Genomic DNA, 23,719 nt, shown 5'->3' with positions numbered 1-23,719 from the left:
TCTTTTAATCAATAAAAGCCCAAATCTATATAAAGGTATATTATGTATTGATGAGAGAGAGAGAGAGAGAGAGAGAGAGAGAGAGAGAGAAAGGTACCCAAAATACTTTCTTTAACTAATAGAATCTTAAATCTCTATATAAAAGGTATACTGTGTATTAAGCCCCTTCAGTACTGGAAAAAAAAATTTACCATGAGTTTTGGCTGTGGTTAGACGATATTATTGACATTAGGAAGGGTCTATGGAGGTCGAAGTTTAATGGCCACAGTCTCACTATTTAAATCCCTCACGTAAGCTTCTGAACCTCTGTAAAATCACCAAACAATAAGTAGAATAAATATGAAAACGTGTACTGAAGAGGTTCATGAGAGAGAGAGAGAGAGAGAGAGAGAGAGAGAGAGAGAGAGAGAGAGAGAAATGGCTGAGTGTGTAAAGAACTCACTATTTGTCGGCAAGTAGCGGGAAAAGAAACGTGCCGACAGCGTTCCCCGCCATGGAGACAGATAGTGTGTGGTGGGAGTAGTGGCCACGGTCACACACCCACCCAAGGGATGAAGCCACCGTTGATGTAAACTGCGTCGTGTCAAATTCCCAGCCGACAGTGCACTCTGAAACAAAATCAGACTGCTCTTTCTCTCAGAGGATTTAACGAACTTAATTTTTTTCTTTTTTGCCCATGAACCAAATTAAAAATGAAAACTGCTTATGGATTGATTCTTATGATTTTTTTCTTTTATGTAGGAGAGAAAACCATCCAAGGGCAACACAATGCTAAAAAAAAAAAAAAAGCCCACTTGATGCGGGATCTCTAAATGATAAGAAGGGTTAGCTAAACGTAGGGAGCAAATGTCTTGACACCTCGCTCTTAAAAGAAGTCAAGCCGTAGGAAGACGGAAATACAGAAGCAGGCAGGGAGTTCCAGAGTTTACCAATGAAAGGTATCAATGATTGAGAGTACTGGTTAACTTTTGCGTTAGAGAGTTGGACAGACAAGGGATGAGAGGAAGAAGAAAACCTTATGCAGCGAGGGTGCAGGGGAGGAAACATGCAGTTAAGATCAGTAGCAAGGGAATAGCGTTAAAAGACTGAAAGATATGTAAGATTTTGCCTGTAAAAACGAGGCTGAAGCCAGTCAGTCAGACGAGGGGAGTTGATGAAACGTAAAGCTTTTGATTCCACCCTAACTAATAAAACTGTGTGAGGGGAACCCCCCTGCCAACAAGCGAAGAGTACTCCATAAGACCCTTGTACATAGTAAGCAGTTAGAGAGGCGAGAACAACTGGCGGAGACGCCCCAGAACGACTAACTTCATAAAAGCAGTTTTAGGAAGAGATGAGATGTGATGTTTCCATTTAAGATTATGAGTAAAGGGCAGACCGAGGATATTCAATGTGGAAGAGGGAGACAGTTCATGTCATTGAAGAAGAGGGTATAGTTGTCTGGAAGGCTATATCGAGTTGAAAGTTAGAGGAAGTGAGCTTTTGAGGCATTGAAAACTACTAGATTTTCTCTGTCCCAATCGGAAATCTTAGAAAGATCAGAAGTCAGGCGTTCTGTGGCGTCCCTGCGTGGTCTGTTGCCTTCCTGAAAGGTTGGACGTCTCTAAAAGTACGCGGAAAGATGTTGGTGGTATCATCAACGAAGGAGTCTATAGGGCAAGAAGTTTGGTTAAGAACATCATTAATAAACAATAGAAAGAGAGTGGGTGACAGGACAGAAACCTGAATACCATCACTGTCAATAGATTTAGGAAAAGAACAGTGGCTGTCTACCAAAGCAGTAATAAAACGGTCGGAAAGGATACTCGAGATAAAGTTTGAGAGAGGAGAGAAGCTGTAGAAGGGCAGTTTGGAAATAAAAGTTTTATGCCAGTCTTTGTCAGAAGATTTTGATATGTCTAATGGGACAGCAAAAGTTTCACAAAAATCTTTAAAAGAGGATGACAAAGATTCAGTAAGGAAAGCCAGCAGATCATCAGTAGAGCAATCTTGAAGCAAGCCATACTGGAGATCAGATACAAGATTGTGAAGTAAGTGAAATGTTTAAGAAACTTCCTATTTAGGATAGATTAAAAAAAATTGACAAGCAAGAGATTAAAGGCATAGAAAGGACACCCTTTTCAGGAAAAGACTGAGTGTAAGTAAACTTCCAGGAGGAAGGAAAGGTAAAAGTTGATAGACAAAGTTGAAAGTTTGGCCTGACAAGGTGCAAACACAGAAGCATAGTTTTTAAGGTTCATAACCTTTCTGAGGGTTTAGGCCAGCGAGGGCATGGAAAACATCATTAGGAAGAATTTTGATTGAAGACATGAAATAGTCAGAGGGAGGAGGAGAGGGAGGAGAAAGCCCAGATTCATCGAAGGTGGAGTTTTTAGCAAAGGTTTGAGCAAAGAGTTCAGCTTTAGAGACAGAAGAGATAACAGTGGTGCCATCAGGATGAAATAAAGGAGGGAAAGATGAAGAGGTGAAGTTATTGGAGATGTTTTTGGTTTGATGCCAGAAGTCTCGAGGGAGTTTGAGTTTGAAAGATTTTTACATTTTCTATTTATGAAGGAGTGTTTGGTAAGTTGAAGAACAGACTTGGCACCATGATTCCGGACAGAAATATAAAGTGCATGAGATTCAGGAGATGGAAGGCTCAAGTACCTTTTGTGGGTAACCTGTCTATCATATACAGCACGAGAACAGGCTGTGTTAAAACAAGGTTTAGAAGGTTTACGTTCAGAGTGAGGAATGTACGCCTCCATGCCAGAAACTATCACCTTTGTTATGCGTTCAGCACAGAGATGGGTCTCTGACACGGAAACAGTAATCATTCCAGGGAAAATCAGCTTAATACCTCCTCAGGTCCCCCCAACTGCCAGAGGCACCTCCGCTTTGGGGAATCCTGAGGAGGGATTGGACAAATAGGACAAGATAAAGAAATGGGATTGTTTTCGAAGGAGCCCAACGGAGATGATAGGGTGACAGCATAAGCTGAAGGATTAGAGGTGAGAAAGAGATCAAGAATGTTGGGCGTGTCTCCAAGACGGTCAGGAATACGAGTAGGGTGTTGCACCAGTTGCTCTAGGTCATGGAGGATAGCAGAGTTGAAGGTTAGATCACCAGGATCGTCAGTTAAGGGAGAGGAAAACCAAAGCTGGTGGTGAACGTTGAAATCTTCAATGATGGAGATCTCTGCGAAAGGGTGGAGGGACAGAATGTGTTCCACTTTACAAGTTAAACAACCAAAGAATTTATCATAGTCAGAGGAGTTAGGGGGGAGATAGAAAACACAGATAAATTTAATTAGAGAGTGACTATTGAGTCTAACCCAGACAGTGGAAAACTTAGAAGATTCAAGAGCGTGGGCTTGAGAGCAAGTTAAGTTGTTGCATACGTAGAAGCAACATCCGGCTTTGGAACCAAAATGAGGAAAGAGAAAGTAGGTGGGAACAGAGAGGGGAATACTGTCAATTGCCTCAAACAGCTGCGTTTCGGTGAGGGAAAAAAATGAGATTTAGTAGAGTAGAGTTGATGTTCCACAGATTGCAGAAGTTAATGTTAAAAAAAAAAAATTGAGGGAGGTGTCAAGATATTTGTGGTCGTCAAAAGAGCAGTCCGACCTGAGGACATTTTTGGTTCCCTTCCCAGAAGGGGACTCCGAGACTGGGTTTTTTAAATTTGATTTTTAAATGAAGAGTATAAGTGTGGTAAGTGCATGTAGTTTTGAGTGAAGTAGAAGAGTTGTCTTTAGAGGGCAGGCTGTGACTGCCCCCTTGTGTTGTGAGACACAAAGGGAAACGTTCAGCGAGATCACAATTAGATTTAATGGAAGGTTTACAGCACCCCCTGAACTAGTGTTATTAGACCTCGCTGTGAGTAAATTATCGTTTCGGTAGGTGTCTACTACCTCCTCCTTGATGAATATATTCTCATGAATGTATATGCATCTCATGCTATACCTCGTACGTCACCAGTGACTGAGTAACTTGTATTTGCGCCAATTTTCCAATCTATCTCGTACATGGAACAGCTGGAAAACTTGCCGGACACGTTGGATCTAAGGTAAATGAGAGAATATGTTTAAAATCATGAAATAGAGAGAAAAACACCAAACTAAACATGCCTACATAATGTAAACAATAACATACAGTGAATGTGATATTAGTCTTGACAGCGCAACCTAGCACATTGCCCACAAAGCAAGTTTTAAGGGCAGACTCTTGGTTATTGAGTCAAGCCGGAAGAGATTGCACCATTGTCTGATCAAATGTGAATTGGAGACATCCCGTCACCAGAAAACAGCCAGTTATTTTTTTGCTTGAAAACCTTCGTCTGCAAGGTACCTGCAAAGTCCAGCATTGACCCATGGGAGGAAGAGGAGCATCACCATGACACAGAGCACAAGGAAAGAAAAAATTCAAGAATCCTGAGAGATTGTGAACTAAGTGTGATGCGGGGGAAATATAAGAAAAAGATTATGAAGATTTTCAATTTTGGTTTTTATTTTCCAAATGGCAGCGGTAGCTGAGCCTTAAAGGCACTAGTTTAATTTCAAATGGTTGTTAAAAGAATTCAGATTCACAATACTTTCACTAAATTTAATTAGAAAAAAAAATAAACAAACTGATTGAACAATATCAAGAGAAAGTTTCTCCCCACAATCACGTCATTTTCAACTTACAGCCAAGTTCACCGGAAGAGGGTATATCACTCACTACGAAGAAAATAATAAATAAATAATAACAGTATAATCCACTACTTCACACAGCCACACTATACGTCACTTAAGCGGCGACAGGCGCGACTCATCATTTCGTAGTCCCACAAAAAGACTCCCTAACTAGTCTTTGGGACCACAATGCAATGTTTATGGAGAGAAGTGTACCGAGTGGTGACACCGCCCCCTCCACTATTCTCTTTCAACACCACCGCCAACACAATATCATCACTCTTCTCCTATTTCCACTAAACATTAGCCTAACAAAACCACACACATGGATGTCGAGCAAAAAGAGAGTGTATTCGTCACTATCTGCTCGGGTGAAGAACGAGATGTTACTGTATAAGTGATTAAGTAATACGAGTATATGTGTATAAGCACTATGTTTCATGTAAAAGTTACGTTAATTTTACAGAAGCAACGCACGCAACTATCCTGCTCGGATGAAAAACTAGATATCACTGTAGGAACATAATGCATACATTTCTCTCACAGGTTCAAAATTATTGCCAGTCGTCACAATATGACTGGCACGGACGTAATTAAAAGTGATTTGTTTGACATTACATTAATTTGATTAATGTTATATTTGATTAATATTACATTAATGAAAGACATTTTTCCGATCAGCACAGTTCTCCTGTTGACTGGAGTGAAAAATTCGTGTTAGACCTCTGATTACGCAGCAATAGAAATTAGTATTTTTAATTCACGGCTTGCTACTGACTCTCTCTCTCTCTCTCTCTCTCTCTCTCTCTCTCTCTCTCTCTCTCTCTCTTTGACAAACAGTCTCAATACGGTCTATGCCTGTCAGATGGTAAGCCTTCGGTGTCTGTTATCCACGTGTGCGTTGTAGTTAAATGCATAATCTTAATAATTCATGACTTAATATTAATATCTCTAGCACTACACGAGATTTTCCTCCCCTAAAAGAATTTTTCACTCAACCTCAACTAACATCTTCCACACAGGGAAGTGGTTCCTGACCCTGGCAGCAATAACCTTCAAAATACTCCTACATCCACGGACAGGATTGCAAATTTACTCGGGCCTTGGAAATTTACTTCTCTTTTCACTTATTTCATTACAGATTTGATATAATGGCCTTGTTTAGCCATCACTCCACAATGTCTCTTGTAGACATAACGCCATAATTTTGAAAATATCTAAGGAAGGAAGCCTTCCACTCCAGCCAAACTCTTGATCCACCATCAGTTTGAGACTTAACCTTAAGCTCTGGTACTCTCTATGAGAAGATTTGGCACCATAGTTTTCTTGTTTTCGCGCAACACATTCATCTCCCCCATTTATTCTACCTTTCCCTTGACAGGTATCCCAAAGTGAAATTTACGAGAGCTTGCCACGTCCTGAAGTAGAGCAACTGCAGTGTGGCCGTGTTGACTGTGAATTAGTAAGTGAAATAAATTGGTAACAACAACCTTTTTACCCTTACCTACTTCATCTCTGGGCCTAGTTCCATTATTTCTATCTCTGCCAAGAAGAGGTACCTTAATGAAGAGTTACTGCATACCTTACAATCTACGATTCACCATACCTTTACTTCTCATCCTAACATTCTTCGATGTACCGTCGCGGCGATCTACGTACCCTAGGAGTTAACACTTCGGTTTCTAAATCTGCGTGCAAAACAGTGTCTTGGGGTTCTAGGAGTTATTGCTTCTTTCCATAGAAGGGTTTCACCTCTGCTTCCATTTGCAGCAGAGAAGATGAAATCGTGAAGGAATCTTTTAGCACATAACCTCTACCATTTTTTAACACTTCTAACACTTTATATGGTCCATTCCATTTAACACAGTTTTTTACACTCAGTGTCTCTCGTTTTATCCATACTAACGCGCCCAGATCCACCCTTTGTTCTTTGCATTTTCTGTTTGCGACACTCCATTACATTTGGGTCATTTTCTCATGAGTCTCCCAAATAACACGGCGGGAAATGTCGAGATCACTCTCCTCACCGTCTACAGTAGGTAATTTGGTACCCACCATGCGTGGAGCAGGTTGTGAGAAGAATACAAAGTAGGGTTATTGGGAGGTACTGGTGTGGACTGCTGTGTTCATAGTGGCCTGGCACATTTGCATCAATCGTGGCCACTGCAGAGAATGACCTTGGCATAAGGCAGCCAAGATAGACTTGAGGGTGTGATGCAGTCGCTCGGTGATGGCATTCCCTTGGGAGTGGTAAGGTGTCGTGTAATACAAGGTGATGAGGTGTAGTTGGCGTAAGTCCTTTAAGGCTTGGGAAGTTAACTCTTCTTCTTGTCCATGACGATGCCTTGTGGAGTCCCAAAATCTGTCACATACTGCTCTAGTGCCCCTATGATTCCATGTGTGTTTTGATTTTAAATGATAGAATTTTACAATCCTACTAAAATAATGTACAATGGTAAATACATATCTGTTCCCTTGAACTCCATTGATCTTTTCAGTTAACTCAATTCCTATTCTCTCTAAGGGCTTCCCTACTGAAGGTAATTCTTGAAAAGGTTGTTGTAAACCATCTGGTCCTTTAAATCTCTGTATCACATATATATTGTGTATCGTGTATATCTTCATCATGTATCTCATTTCTATATATTAAGCTTGTATCATATATATATTGTGTGTCTTTGTGTATAGTATATATCTTCATCATGTATTTCATTTCTATATATTAAGCCTGAGTGTCCCACGCTTCGCGAATGTTTCATACACACCCACATTCCATTGTCATCTCACCATTCCTCAAGCCATGCCGGATCCAATCATTTTAAATCATCCATTTGACGTCACGGTGCTGGCCAATCACGAGGTCGTGACCCAAGCGCCCTCCCGGCACACCTGACCCACATTCACCCTCTCTCACGCTCATTCTCTGACCACCCATTAGCTGTTCCTTTACCATAGTACAAGATTCTATTACAGTGAATTGTTGTAGTATGGTTTTATTGTATTTCTTAGTTGGAATGGAGCCAATTTCTAAATATTCGATTATTTTCCTCTATTTTCCTTCTTCTCGGGTGAGACCTAACAACGTGATTACATCTAACTATTCTAACTGGCCTGGAAAGTTGATCTGATACATAACGTTTTCCTTTGGTATATTGTACTTCATAATGGTATCCTCTCATTTCCAGTATCCAGCGGTTCACTTGGGCTGAGTTGGTTTTTCTTTTAAAATCACTGGTGAGGGGTTGACGATCAGTTAGGATAAAAAATTTTGTGCCCAATAAGTAGTGATGGAAATGACAAGTTAGGATTACAGGGAGGGCTTCTTTATCTGAGCCTGAGTAACGACTTTCAGTGGAATTTATTATTTTTTTTAGAAATAGCAAAGAGGCTTAACATTGCCGTCAGTTTGAGTTCAACTTAGGACGCCGGTGTTACTAGTATTAGTTGTAACTATGAAAGGTAGGTTATTTTGGTCTCTGGGAAGTACAGGTGCTTTGGCAAAAGCCGTCTGGCACTGTTTTGTCCAAGCAAATTGTGTTGGTTTACGGGAGAGATTAGTAAAGGGTGTGGCAATTTTTACAGTTAGAGACATGGGAGGCGGTGGCATAGTGGATAAGGTGGTGAGCGTGGAATCGGGCATACGTCTACACGTAGGTTCGAATCCCACCACGTACAGCCTTAAAACACTTTGCCATTTGTCGAGTGGTTTAAAGTTACCTACATATCACCATGATACCCAGGTTCTAGGTGGTTACACTCAAGATGAGCTTGGGCGGTGATATGGGCCCTAAATATGGTACCACTATAAATAAAATTGCCTGCGCCACTCACTAATGGGCGGAAGCTGAACAGCGCTTCCCATGCACTCTTCAAGTGTGCTTACAGGCGCTATAGGCATTACCGTAAAAAAATTAAAAAAAATGTAAAAGCCTGTCATCCCTAAGAAGCGCTTCATTTTTTTCACTATAGTGGGTTTCGAATACTGTTTCCACATTTTTGGGGTTCGGTTGGATTCCTTCTTTTGATATTCTAAATCCTAGAAAAGTTACTACATCCTTGGCCATTTCACCACTACTAAAATTGAGTTTTACCCCATTATTTTTGAGCAATGAAAAAGTTTTCTTAATCTCTGGGTGAGTGTGGTGAAATCGGGAGCCCAGATAATGAGATCAACTAAATAGTTCTTTATCCACCTTTCTTTTAGCAATGGAGGCAAAATACTAGCCATGTGACGTGTAAAAAATAGCTGGGGAGCAACTGAGGCCAAATGGGAGTCTCCTGAATCTATGTAAAGTTACTCCATCCCTACGCTGTGATATCTCTGCTATTTTCCTCAAATAGTATTTGAAAATAAGCCTCTCGCATGTCTACAGTTGCATAGTATTAGTGAACAATAGCTTGATCTACGAGTTCTACTTGTCTAGGTAAAGGGTAAATATCAATGACAAGGTGTTTATTAACATATCGACAATCCACACACATCCTTTTACTTCCTTCACATTTGTTAACTAAGACCATGGGTGACAGCCATGCTGATGTCGATTTTTCAATTATTTCCTTATCCTCCATGTCTTGCAGCATTTCTGCTATCAGCGCTTTTGCCTCTTCTGGGTAGTGGTACCTGTGTCCGCGACTGAGTTGGGGTTCAGCTACTATCTTAGCTGGAGTTCCCTTCATTAATCCTAGCTCATTTTTGTCTAGAATAAAATGTTCATGGTTTTCAAGAATGGCTGTTTTTAATTATTTCTTTTGTGCTCAAGTAAGGTGGCTCCAATTTTGTTGTTTAATTAGCTCGGTTAATTTTTCTGGTCTACTACGATTGTCCTGAGCCCTTACTTGATCATTGGCAAGTAGATCATTTTAGATTTCTAGAGTGTGGTGCACTTTCTGGGATTGGATGTTATATACTGCTTCTAGGCCTAGATGCTCAAATGACCCTAACAAGGCTCCTTGTTTGATTTCCTTGACACTTTTGGTGTTGCTTATGAAAGGTAGGTGGATGGTATTATTCTCATTTACTCTAGTTAGAATTGGTAAACTATTATGGCGAATTAAATAGTAATGTCTTCCCTGGTTTCTCTTTCACTACTATAGGGATGAACTGTGACTGGTAAGGTTCAATTCTTGATTCAAGATTCAATTCTTGATTTGTTTCCTGAGATTATGGTGCAAGGAATTTCTTTCATTCTCTCTACTTTTCCTCTTAGTCTTTTATTGTGGCTGATGACATTAGGAGTATTTCCCCATACAATGATATTAGCTTTACCATTCCAGTGTAAAGGAGCTCTTGTTATCATCACTCCTACTTCTAACCGGAACATGCCAAGAACTCTCAGAGGAGATCCTGTAACTCCCTGTAAATTTGATACGGTACATCTCATGTTTATTTCACTTCCAAATTTATTTAAAACCGTTTCTTTGATCAGCGTGTACCCACTGCCTGGATTTACAACTACTCTCATGGTTTTATTGTCGACAGCTAAGCTGATGGTAGGATAGGTGTGTTCCTGAGTTAGTCATGTTCTTTGATTTGGTTTTCTTGGGCAGTTTTTCTTTCCGTGTCAACACCCATACCTTCTACAATCAAAACATGAGCCTAGGGTGGGCTTTCTCCAGCACTCTCTCAATTAATGCGTGTGTGATCTGCAGTGTGAACAATGCTGCCCCGGGTGGTGGTCTCCGAGTCGGTGTTTATAATTTTTTTTTCTTGTTATGTTAAGTCCTTTATATGTCTCTTGAGTTCATTTACTCCTGCGGATTCCCTGGATATAGCATTTGTTTGAGACAGAGTATTTGGACTAGTAGGGTGACTAACAAGGTTTGGCTCATTCTCGAGAGGAGTTTTTTTCTTTTTTCTGGCTTGACTTTGCTAACTGAAGGGGCATAGTTAGTTTTACCCTGTCAATAAATTAAGGGGATAATCTCATCCAGGAATCCATTTAGTCTCGTCTTGGCTTCTTGAGTTAAGTCTTGGCACAGTTTTCTTTTAATGTTTTTTGTCACGTAATGGGAGCCCGCGAATCATGTTTTCAAAATTGCATACTGATAAATTAAATTAGTAGCAAACGCCGGGGGTGACTACCCAATCATACCCTCCACTATCTATTTCTTACCACGCTTTGTGAATGTCAACTTCTGATGAGAAATGACAATTTAGTAATTGTTAGAGCCTTTCCCAATTGTTACAGTTATACAACGTTTGGTTGTTATGAATGAGGGCTGCTATAATCTGACCATTTTATGAAGGTCGTTTAGGCTTTTTTGGGGGAATTTCCCGGCCTGTGGTGCTATCACACTTGTACCAATACGCTTTATAAGTCAGATACTTAATACTTCGAAATTGAATGGCGTTGTAGTATTTATACATTATGTTTATTTTGTAGTATTTATACATTACATTTATTTTCAAAAATATTTTGCATTGTTTTTGCAAACACAACAATACTTGACAACGTTTCCTCCGAGCGATGTCACATCCCTTTGGGTGAACGAGTGAGGTCACAGGTCAAAGTGACCGTGTTTATCCATGGGTCACTTCCTCTCCCGCTACCAGCCAGGATGGAAGAGAGAGAGAGAGAGAGAGAGAGAGAGAGAGGGGTGGTGTGTGGGGAGGGAGACGAAAGACAAGACAAAGGGGGGGATGGGGGGCAGCTTGGGTGACTGACAGGCAAATTCTTTTATCGAATTTTAGTAATGCATAACCAAATATGGATCTTTCATAGAAATATATTTGCATGAAATGTAAATTCTATATGGAGAGAGAGAGAGAGAGAGAGAGAGAGAGAGAGAGAGAGAGAGAGAGAGAGAGAGAGAGAGAGGGTATGTGGGAAGCAAGATTCCCATTGACACAGGCTTTAGTCCAGCGTTTCCCAACCTGGGGTGCTATTGGGGGTGCTGAAATCAATTATAAGGGATGCTGGGAAGTGATGCACACACTTCACTTTCTTTTACCCTCCTAATAACAAGATATTAGTTAGGGGTGCTTGACTGCTTTAACATAACAACAGGGGGTGCTATGGTCGGAAAAGGTTGGAAAACGCTGCTTTAGTCCCATAACTTGCCCAGCCAAAGGTTTGGCAACGCCGCATGCCGGGAAATCCCCGAAAAAGCCAACGCCTAAACGATCTTCATAAACTGGTCAGACTATAGATCAGCCCTTTGGCAATTTGAACTCTCCTTGAATCATCAAAACTGCATTGTTTTATTGATTCAAAGAAAATTTGGAGTTTGGTGGTTGCATTAAGTCCTTGTAATTAATAAGTTCTAGCACGGGGACATCTCATGGCTTGGTAGTGGTGGGGCGAGGAGTTAGTAAATGTTTACTGAGGTTCTGAAATACCTGGTTTTGCTGAGCTAATATTTGTTTAAGATGATATACTTCTTGCTCAAGAATGGAGGTGTCATTTACTTGCTCAGTTTTCTCTATATAATGGAAGTGAGTAGGAGTTTCAGTTTCTGCTTGTTCCCAAGAACAAGAACCCCACCAAGGTAGTATGGTTTGTTCTACCATTGTTACTGTTCACTGAAGTGAGCTGAGGTTCACGTAAGCCACAAGTAGAGGTTCGATCCTCGTTAACCTTTGATACTGAGGTATGTTTCAGGCTCCTGTACTCAACGATCACCACTCCTCACCCGTCAGACTCTTCTCCAATAAAACTTTTGATTACTTTCTTAATTTTTTTACTCTACTCTCATTTTCCAGCCTCACTCCAACATACTCCATCACCACCTAATTCCTTTACAAATTGCAAGTTTTTTAAATGAATGTTACGAGATTTTAGTTTCTTTGTGATTCTGTCATTCATTTCACATTGACTTTTTTTTTTATATTGGTCGGTCGAAAGGTTTCCAGGATTGAGTCTGGGTTCAATTTGGTATACATACAATGTGACACTCCTCTTGAATGTCATGGCAAATTTCTTTTATGAAGTTGAAAATAATGTTTTGGTCATTATAGGTTTCAATGTCATTACTGCCTATCTACAAAATTGTTAAGTCATGTTCCCATTTCATGATATCTTTCACCAGTGAATCTCAAGAAAATTACAAACTCTGGCGCGCTAAATAAATTATCTCCACATCTGGGAAGCTAAACTGCTGAGGAATTTAGCTGTGTCCTACTAAGGCAACTTTCCACATTATTTGTGAGTGATATATGTTCCAGGTGAGCTGCTGTGACTGTAAATCACACCGATAAGCCAGTGTAATGCGGAGGAAATAAGAAAAAGATTATGAAAATTTTGATTTAATTATTTATTTAATTTTCCAAATGGTAGTGGTAGCTGAGCTTAGAAACATGGTGTAATTTTAAACGGTTGTTAAAAGAATACAGATTCACAAAATTTTCAATGAATTTAATTAGAAAACAAGTAAATAAATAAACAAATAAACTGAATGAATAATATCAAAAGAAACTTTCTCCCCACAATCACGTCGTTTTGGACTTAAAGCCAAGTTAACCGGATGAGGGTATATCACTCACCACAAAGTAAATAAAAAAGATAAGAATAATAATTAGAGAGTATAATCCACTACTTCACACAGCCTCACAACACTTCACTTTCGCGTCAACACTTCGTAGTCCCACAAGAAGACTCACTAAATTGTCTTTGGGACCGCAATGCACTATTTATGGGGAGAAGTTGATCGAGTGGTGACACTACTCCCCCCGTTATCTTTCAACACCACCGCTAACACAATAACATCACTTTTCTCCTATTTCCATTAAACATTAGTCTAACAAAACCACACACATGGATGTCGAGCAAAGAGAGAGGGTATCCGCCACTATCTGCTCGGATGGAGAACCGATTCCGGAATCGGTTTCCGCTCTCCTTTGGAACTTGGGTGGAAAGCGCGTAGTGAGTCCCAGACACTGGATTCGCCAGCGCATTACAAGACGAATTCCAACGCGAGGCGAGTCTGGGAATCGAGATTCGCTCTCTCCTTAGACTCGGGTAAACAGCCTCTGGGGACGACTACAAGGCGTTGAATTCGCCAGGCACTGCCTTTAACGAGTCACAGAGTCTGGGAGCTGTGTGGCATGTCTACATTGGCTTTTTCTGCTAATACAGCAAGTATATCCACATCTTGTTTGGTGTCATCTCTATGCTGCGGACTAGTGGTGTCCAAACCATTACAACATTGTTTGCCATCTTTCTCTTTGCAGGAAGCTTCATGCGTTCTGAAGCTGACCTCAGAGAGAGAGATCTAACTTAACAGCCGGTGATGAGTATTCTAAAATACTGCAAAAAAACTTTGTAGCACTTAAGTTTGCTCTGTCTTTTCTTCTAACATTATTCTCGATAAAATTTCCTTGTTACTCACTCACTCTGTTTAATGTCTTGTCTCGAAAAAAAAAGACTGATTTAACTCAAGTCGTCGTTCCTGTTTATGTTTCCCATCTAACCACCGAGGTCGATTGCTCTATTTTCTTGTTTTCTTTCTTTTATATAACAGCGTCACTGGGCGTAGTTTAAAACATAACCTAAGCTAACGTAGTTAACGGATACTATGTCAATCTTTCCTGTTTACATGGGATCATTTTCATCACTAATTATCCACATCAATGAGGAGAGCTTAAGGGCAGAATGAACTCAGAAAAGATATACATCCTCTTTATTTTTCTTTTTATGAAACGGGATATTATAAGTTAGCGTTACATGGTGTTATATATTAGTTCTGGTGCTTCCTGCCTTTGGTTAGCCATATCAGGGTGTTGTCACACTGATAAAGTCCAATTTGGTATTTAAAAGATAGTGGTATCTCACGAATCAGAGAGAATGTAATATGTTGCATGTCATTCATTATATTGTATTAAGTGGCTTACCTTGGGATGGTGAGACTGCGCCATTCTTCCACAGTGAGAGGTGTTTTCTCGCGGCCAGGGACGTGGCACCAGTGGTCCGGTACCACCATTTGGAACAGTAACAGGTTCATCTGTCATTGGGAAAGTCATTCTTAAATACGCTAGGGAAGCCCAGTTTTTACCTGTTCCGCAGGATTAACCCAATTGTCTGCAAGGCGTTTCTAAAATAGGCTACACTAGCGAGTTTTTCAAAAACAAAAACAAAAAAAATAGGAAATTACTGTAAATGAAAAAAGGCCGACTGAGGTGCCGTTTCTCTAAAAGTGTCAAAAAAGAATCCACGTCATTCAAGTCATAGGTAGAGGCAGGGAGCTCAGGAGTCAAGTAAACTCTTAATGGATGAGAGTACTGATTAACTCTTGTGTTAGAGTTCTGGACATAATAGGAATAAGAAAGAAAAAAAAAAATGTGCAGCGAGACCGCGGGAGGAGAGGAGGCATGCAGTTAGCGAGATCGAAAAGAGCAGTGGATTGAAAATATCGGTAGAAGATATCAAGAGATGGAATATTTCGGCGATGAGAAAGGAGTTTAAAAGAGTTAGTTGAAGAAGAGAAGTTAATAAAACAAAAAGCTTTTATTTCCACCTTATCTAATAAAGCAGTGGACCCCCCTATACATGTCAAGAATACTCCATACATGGACGTATAAGGCCATGCACAGAGTTAGCTATTGAGGGTGAGGAAAAAAAACTGGCGGAGACGGCCTTTCTTTATGTTCTGGCCTATAGCGCCTGTAGGTATAGTTGAAAAGTATGGAAAGCGCTGTCCAGTTTCCCCCCCCAGATGGGAACCGCCTTGTCGTGGTGGGGGGGGGCTTGCGTGTCCCTGTGACCTGGCGAGCTAGGCTAGAGGGGGCTTATGCCCCTGCTCTGCCCTTTCAAGGGGGAGAGGGCTACCCATGCTAGTAAGGTCGCCAGTGAGGGGCCAGACTAAATGGTTCCTACGTAGGCTGCCAGTGGACCAGCGGAGCCACCCGCTGGAAGGATCGCCCAGTAGGGACCGTCCTGTGCTGGATGGTTGGGTGTTCAGGCTGGGATGCTTTGGGAGGGACTCTGTCGTGGACAAACATCCGTATCATGTGGTGCTTGTTTTTAAAACGACTGGTCCGCATGGGGACGAGGTACTCCGTCCACGGCAGCCAGCGCTCCCTCCCATTGTAGTCCCATACATATATATATATATATATATATATATATATATATATATATATATATATATATATATATATATATATATATATAATCATCCAGATCATCAGCTGACATTTTGTCATAAACTTCAAAGACTTTTCCCTTGAGTTTATTCGCGACCAAGCCTACCCATCTCTCTCGAGACGAAGCAAACTCCTTGGCTTTTCTCTCGAAGCGAACAAACCATTCAGCCACCTTAGCCTCATCAAATTCGGGGACTAGCTGGAGACTTTGAACTAACGTACGGTCAACACTCTGTTCTCCTCCTCCTACACTACCAACAACTCCAGGCGTACTTATTGCATGGCGAGTTCTCTCCCACTCCAACTCTCTATCTTTATCTGCCCTTTCTCTCTCCATCTCCAATCTCATCATCTCCATCTCTCTAGCCTCCTTCTCTGCTGCTAGTCTGTTTGACTCTCGTCTCTCTTCCGCAGCTAATCTCTTCAACTCTCGCCTCTCTTCTGCTTCTATCTCCATTTTCCTCATTTCCAGCTTCAATCGCAGTTCCTCCAGTCTGGCAGCTGACTGGACACTATCAGCAATACTGCTTGCTGGACTAGATCGTCGGGAGCCTTCCTGCTTCCGATACTTCTGCCAGGGCTAATATATCCCACATCACCTTCACTGGGACCGCCACGTGCGTTATCATGACACGTAGTAAATGCGTCCTCACTGACCCCACGCGCGGCCACCGACTCATCATACCCACGTGGTGAGTCTCGCCGGCTCACACTCGCATCCGCACCCTCCACTGGTGGGGTGAAAAGACCAGTAACACTCTCCATGGTGCTCACAGGGACTCGTTCTCACAAACAATAAAATAATATAAGTAATAATACCCACACAATACACTACACACTATAAAGCACTTGGTTTATCCTGGTGAGGTCGCCACTGTTATGCTTTACGTACTCCACACGGCTGCGGTTAGCTGCTACAGCTCACTAGACTGTTATTCTGGCAAAATCGCCAACTTTGTTACGGTCAGTACAGTGGGGATTATAAAACACCACAGAGTCCCCACTACTATAACTCACAGCCGCCGTAACCCTCAGGTTCTTTCAAGGTCGCCAACAGTGTATAATTTCCCCCACTGTAAGGAAATCTCCTCAGCAACTCCTTCTCCTCCTGTACCCAACCAAGTAGAATTTATAAATGGTAGATGTTATGTGTAACAGGGCGAGGCCTTAATACCCCTAGAGAAACCGCCCACAAGGACAATTCCACCCACTTCTCTGAAGTATTAATGCCTCTCCACACGCCTTGTCCACAGACTGTGATGAATCACAGACTGGGACAACACGTGCAGTATATATATTACTATACTATCCTACTACAACAAGTGCTTCCTAACACCTGTCAGACTGACATCCCTGGCCTACTACTACTGCAATATATGATGTGTACAGCACATCCGGTGATGTACACACAAGCCCAGACACCACCTACGGGTGACACCAGCTATACACGAGTCCAAATACTCGTCGCAGACAAGTCTGGCGGACGACAACTACGCACCACTGGCCGACATGAAGCCTCTCAGCATAAGGGTTTCTCCTGTCCGTAATGCAAAAATGTTGTTAATCTGTCACTGGAACCTTAAAACCACTATTGAAAACCCCCCATAACTTCAAATAGATCCTTTCAAAAGAGTGTTTCTCCTGCCATTATGCGGGTTAATCTGTCAGGGGAACCTTAGAAACGTCCTTAACCCGCGTCGCTTTAATTACAACCTTTCAAAAGTGTTTTTCTCCTGACAGTAAAGCAGAAATGTTGTTAATCTGTCATTAGCACCTTAAAAACACTCTGGAAAACTCGCTTTATTTCAATTAGAGCCTTTCAAAAGAGAGTTTCTCCTGTCAGACAGCATACTCTGACAAGTAACAAGGGCAGAAGGGCCACGGAATGATCAATAACTAAGAGATACACGTAAGGTATAACAACACAAGGGAATCAGGGAAGCTGCAAGGCCTACACGTGACAGTGCCTGTATGAAACACACCTACTGCAGCACTAGACCAATACTGTTACCCTCTGTCATCCCCATCTACAGTATACAAGTGCTGTGATTCCTGCCTTGGCGTTCGCAACCCTTGTCAGGGGATGAGAGTGACGACACACACACACACACACACACACACACACACACACACACACACACACACACACACACACACACACACACACACACACACAGTCTGAGCGGAGCGTCACACTAAAAAAATGTAAACTAAATGTGTGTGTGTGTGTAATAATAATAATAATAATAATAATAATAATAATAATAATAATAATAATATACGGTTTATTAATTTGGCAATGTAACAAAAATTACACTGAAAATGTACAGGGGGCGGACATTAAAACAATGAACTGAAATGCTTAACCTAACTATGGATCTAACTTAACCTAGAATTCACTTATTAATTTACTTATTTGTTTAAGGACAATAGTGGGCACCGCGCTAAGTCGGTACCGATCAGTGCGCGGTGCTCTTAAGGGCGCCACGCGATTCTGGTGTCGGGTGGCGCGAGCAGGGGGAGGCACGTCTGGAGGTAGCAGGTGGCAGAGACGTGGATGACGCAGCAGTCCTTCCCCAAATTTTTCCAAGGCTTCCTGGTGTCTTGTGGCCAGCCTCGGCAGACTCAGGCAGGTCAGGGCGTCCTCGGACCTGTAGGCAGGCCCAAGGATGACCCTGAACGCCCTCCTCTGAACCCTCTCCAGGTTCAGGGAGGAGGACCACGTGTGTGTGTGTGTGTGTGTGTGTGTGTGTCTTCTTCTCTCTCTCTCTCTCTCTCTCTCTCAGTTGCTAAAGTACAAAGTATTTTTCTTTAATTTATGTGTGTGTGTGTGTGAGAGTGTGTGTGAGAGAGAGAGAGAGAGAGAGAGAGAGAGAGAGAGAGAGAGAGAGAGAGATATTTGCCGTATTTAATTATTTCATCTCTCTCTCTCTCTCTCTCTCTCTCTCTCTCTCTCTCTCTCTCTCTCTTAAATCACCACAAAAATCGCTCATGTGCTCCCTTCATAACAATTGAAGAGAGAGAGAGAGAGAGACTGTTTTAGAGGAATGAGATAGATCGATAGGTAGTATAAGTGGTACACCAAATTGGGTTACAGGAAGTTATCAGTGGGTAAATATGACCATAGTAAAAACAGAGAGAGAGAGAGAGAGAGAGAGAGAGAGAGAGAGAGAGAGAGAGAGAGAGAGAGAAAGTTTTGACATATTTAATCATTTCATTTCACCTCTCTCTCTCTCTCTCTCTCTCTCTCTCTCTCTCTGTCTCCGTCGCGCCTCGCCATGACAATCAGAGAAGAGGTCACAGAATGAAGACTGAGGGGGGAGAGAAAAGAGGGCGGAGAGTAGGAAGAGGAGACACCAGTAAGAGTGAGGGAGTAAGGGAGGGAGGGAGGAGGGAGGAGCAGGCCGCTATTGGTCCAGTACTTGTCGAGCTTCAGCCAATGAGAACACACGGTCAGAATAATATAACAGTGACGTTACTGCCTTCCGCTTCTCTCAGTTTTTAGCTATTAAGCAGGGCGGGACTGTTACGACGGTTGTTAACTGGACAGTTCGCCACACACACACACACACACACACACACACACACATTTTTTTCTTTTACTAACGATATGCTTGCAATACAATACTATTTTTCTTCGTAGCTGGAGCGACATCAAAAGTCTCATTCTCTGTTTATAGCTAATTGTAAGCTACATTGTGGTTTTGTGTGCAGCATGCATGATGGGGCACACTACCGTTGCCTTGTTAAACACTTCCTTTACTAAATAAGTTTTATAAATTTCATCAAAATTTCATCAAACTGTATGAACTGAATTTTACAATTTTTTACGAAGAGTATTTAAATACGGGTGTTTCTGGCTCAGGATAAGCAAGGTAACGCCATGCTGGAGGAGGAATGAAATTGGTGTTATACTTCCTTTCTACCATAAGACCTTGGAATAAGTTAATGAAATGACTGCATAGTGTTTCTAAATGACTGACATGAATTTGCGAGAACCCAAACTGTGTGATCATTTAATACCAAATGAAGGACACCAAAAATTAAATAAGGTGACACGATACCTTTAACTTTATAATGTTTTCCCTAAACTGTTGTGAATCAAGAAATCTATTTTTGCAAAGTGAAAAAAATAAGGAAATGAATAAATGAAATATAGTTTCTTGAAAGTGTAAACGGTCCAGATCCTCTCAGGCACGCTGACTGCCGTGTAACGCGACCGCCAAGTTCCTCAAAGACCTTCAAACGGATCATGAAGGAGAAGCTAACCTTCAAATATTCCTTGTCTTCACCGGACGGAGACCGCAGGGCATGGCGTGGAGAATTCATCTTAAATTTTATGCCCTGAAAAGAACATTTTAGTTGAGGTTTTGGAGGCGAGGCGGCGAACTCACTCCTCAGAATCAGACTGCCCCAGTGAACTTGAAATACGAAAAGGAAGGAAAATGCAGCAAAGGACATTTATGTCAGAGGTCGCAGGTGAATAAAAGCTTCACATGAAGCGACGACGTCGAGCTTTATATCTCTTGCCTTTACAGAAGTACAAGTTGTGCATGTTTCAAAGACACTTTTTGTATGAACATGAAAATATTAATCTACTGAAAGTGATCACTTTCCCATTCCGTTCTTACACATTGTAAAAAATAACTTTATGTCTATTAAGCGAGTGTTAATAAAACACTGATGTGATCTTTCATTAATAAGTTGCTAATGTAAAAAGAAAATCTCATTAATAAAACACTAGAACGTCTATAAGATCTACCCACTCCCATCATTGACACCACTTCCTCGCCTTTCTCCATTGCTGCCATTCCAGCGCCTCCCTGCACGCCGCGTCCTTGGCTTGTTTACCACGCCTCGAGGGACGGTGTGGGAGGAGATGAGATGGTGGAGACACTACATGACACTGCTTTACAGTTAAATATCTCTATTTATTTGGCCATTATACGATTTTTACTTAATATTGTTTTAATCATATTGTGCTCAATAATTAGCTTGCTTTTTATTTGTTTATTCATGGCTGAAGATTAAGTAGATAACATTTAGCTACTGCATGGTGTGTAGACTGAGAGAGAGAGAGAGAGAGAGAGAGAGAGAGAGAGAGAGATCCACGATCTAGAAAATAATAAAAAAGAACAAGAAGAAAGAAAAAAAGAGAAAATTCACTTTCTTATCCTGCGCTAGAAAGGCCGGTGGGCACAGTGGAGTGTCGTGCGGGGAGTTTAGCAAGGGGGTGTCGAGGCGGGAGGATAGCAGGGGTTAGGTGCTGTGAGGAGGAGGACTGCCCGGCGGCGAGACCTACGTGTGCTTGCTTGTTTGGAATTTACTCTGCGTTACTTGCTCTGGCCAAGCACTGCCACCGACACCATAACCACCACCATTACTAGTACCACAACTGCTCAGAAAAAGGGGAAATGGCATTAATATCAAATGTTTATCATGGCTTTAACAAGTGGAAGCGCCCTTATTTAACCTTCACTATTATTTTCCAACAAGCTGCAGATTGTATCAGCTTTCATCCTTGCGGCGGGCTTATTCTTGGGTTTTCTTCAGGCATAAAAGTGTCGCATATACACAGCGCCGAAGGGAGAACTCTCGTCTCTTATTTGCCGGATGAACAGGAAAGAAGATATTCTCGAGTTCCTGTACTGTCTTATTGTAGCGTTTGCTTGCCACCCCAGTAATCCGGTCAGCCTCGCCTCAGACCGCTGCTTTAGTCTGCGGAATAACGTTTGGTTAAGGAAGGCGGCTCTATAGTTCTGACACCATGCGATATCTGTGAATGCTGCTCTCTCTCTCTCTCTCTCTCTCTCTCTCTCATGCAGACTATCTCCAATGGAACAAATGGTCCGTGTAGTCCAGGATTTTATGTAAATGTATGTAGAATCGCTCTCTCGCTCTCTCCTTTTTCTTTACAGCGTCAGATGATAAAGAAGATGGAGGGACGGATGCAGAGAGAGAGAGAGAGAGAGAGAGAGAGAGAGAGAGAGAGAGAGAGAGAGAGAGAGAGAGAGAGAGAGAGAGAGAGAGAGAGAGAGAGAGAAAGGGTTGTGGTGCCAATAAAGTTGTCATGGGGAGTGGAACTTGAAGAAAATTAAAGTCACCATGGTACCTTGATACTTTACTGTCGCTGTGTTCCTCGGGGCCTAGTAAGCATCTCTCGTAATTCTGAGTTTCCCCTTTTCTCGTCTACTCTAGTATATAAAGTATTTTTGCACCTTCATGTGAGCCGTATTGTTTACATTTTCTTTTTATTTTAGATATTATGCACATTTGGAATCGTAATTTATTCAAAGACCATGAAGGAGACCAAGATGGGTATCGTGATGGCTTCTTTGTTTTCTTAACTTGATAGATTATAGTAAATGATTTCATGATATGTAATTTTTTTATGGAAGAATTAAATGTATGTCCAACGGCAGTTCAAAGACAAAAGAGAGCCCAGTGAAGGCATCAGTATTCTGCTAAGAAGTGTTTTGATATTCGTAATCCATGCAAAACTCAGGAAATGAGTTCATTGCGTTATAAGATTTCTAATGAGTGATGCAACGTTGAAGCAAACTGAAATAACAGAGAATCAAAGGGTTCACTTTGAGGAGACAGCGACAGTTAAGAGAGAGAAAAAATAAGTGGCCCTCATAAAACTTGATAAAAACAGAACAGAAGAGCATCTACCATGAAAATGAAGACAAAAAAATAAAGCTTTTATCGTTGGAATAGGACAATACAAAATAGTTCAAGGTATGCTGCCAAAACAGAATATTCTCTTGGGGAGGAGGACAGTTAATCATGAGCTTTTGGAAGGTGGCCTGCGCTCCTGTCGCCCGTGAAAGAAGTTGAGAATTACGAGCACTGGCAGCGTGAACCGATTCTTTGCTGCATTGGCCAGGGGATAATGAAGGTGAGCCTTTGGTAAATAAATAAACCCAACGTAAGCATAAATATTTTCATTTATGCAATTTTCTCGTTTATGTTGTTGAGGGTAACGTAGAGATGAAAAGTTTTCGTATCATATATGAACTAGTTTGTAATAGTTTAAGCAACTTTGTGCCTAGGTTCATGCGGCCATTTTGTCTGCTTATCTCATATATGGCTTTGGTCGAGTTCAGAAGAAGGAAACGTGATACTTAAAAAAAAAAAACAGCTTGATAACATTTGTAGTAATTTGTAATAGATTGAGCTTGTCGTGTGCCTTGTTGTATGCTTTCAAACGGTCATCTCTTCTGCTTCTCTGGTGTTGGGTTCGGAACGGGTTCGGGGTATCAAAGGTTATCGTGGCATGTTGTGCTGTGTTCTATCAGACGTCACTCAAGGGCTACTAATTTGAAGCAAGGTAAACACTTCAGGCTCCCCTCAACACTTTTACTGCCTCTAGGAGATAATCGTTATGGAGGCAACCAGGCCGTGTCAACAAGACTCGACAGGCACATTTGACACGCTTATGAAAGTGTCAAGGCGTGGCTCGTGATCATGGTGATATTTATATGAATGAAAGGGAAGGGAAACTCGTCCATTATTAAAAAAGGGGTAAAAAATACATGTTCGTGAACGTCCTCAATATGTTGAGTGTCCGCCAGAATCACTTCTTTATGGCATCTGACGGCGGGACGGCTGAGACACTGTCTGGCATTGGTGCCGCGTAAAGGCGACACACACACAATACACACACACACACACACACACACACACACACACACACTCTCTCTCTCTCTCTCTCTCTCTCTCTCTCTTCCCAGCATCTCGTGTGAACCAAGCCCTTTGTACCTATTGTTCAGAAAGTTATTTGTGTTTGAAATCTCAAGTCTTCCCGCGAACCTATCAGATAACATATCCGATGGTTGCCTCTCTCCTCATTCCTTTAGACTTCTTTCACCAGCCCTTCTTTCGTGGCGTCCCCTCTTTCTCTCACTCTCTCTCCCTTTACACATCTTTCCCTCCTCTGTAATCACGGCGAGGATCTTGGATTCCACTTGAGAAAATATAAG

The 23,719-nt window shown here is 41.6% G+C and overlaps 1 protein-coding gene across 1 annotated transcript in view; it reads right to left on the bottom strand.

Annotated features, from left to right (window-relative positions):
• The window catches only part of LOC123504609 (beta-alanine transporter-like), a gene marked incomplete at its 3' end in the record, with an annotated part of 46,103 nt that extends 30,683 nt beyond the window's left edge, over positions 1–15,420 (bottom strand). Inside the window, 3 exon segments of the mRNA XM_045255277.1 lie at positions 443–608; positions 3,945–4,042; positions 14,484–15,420. Coding sequence (XP_045111212.1) covers positions 443–608; positions 3,945–4,042; positions 14,484–14,593 — 374 coding nt within the window.
• Between the last annotated feature and the right edge of the window lie 8,299 nt (positions 15,421–23,719).

Source organism: Portunus trituberculatus, chromosome 16 (genome assembly GCF_017591435.1).
Source record: "Portunus trituberculatus isolate SZX2019 chromosome 16, ASM1759143v1, whole genome shotgun sequence".
Lineage (NCBI taxonomy): Eukaryota > Metazoa > Arthropoda > Malacostraca > Decapoda > Portunidae > Portunus > Portunus trituberculatus.
Note: the sequence above shows the minus strand (reverse complement) of the source record. Positions and strands in the feature narration are given on the sequence as shown.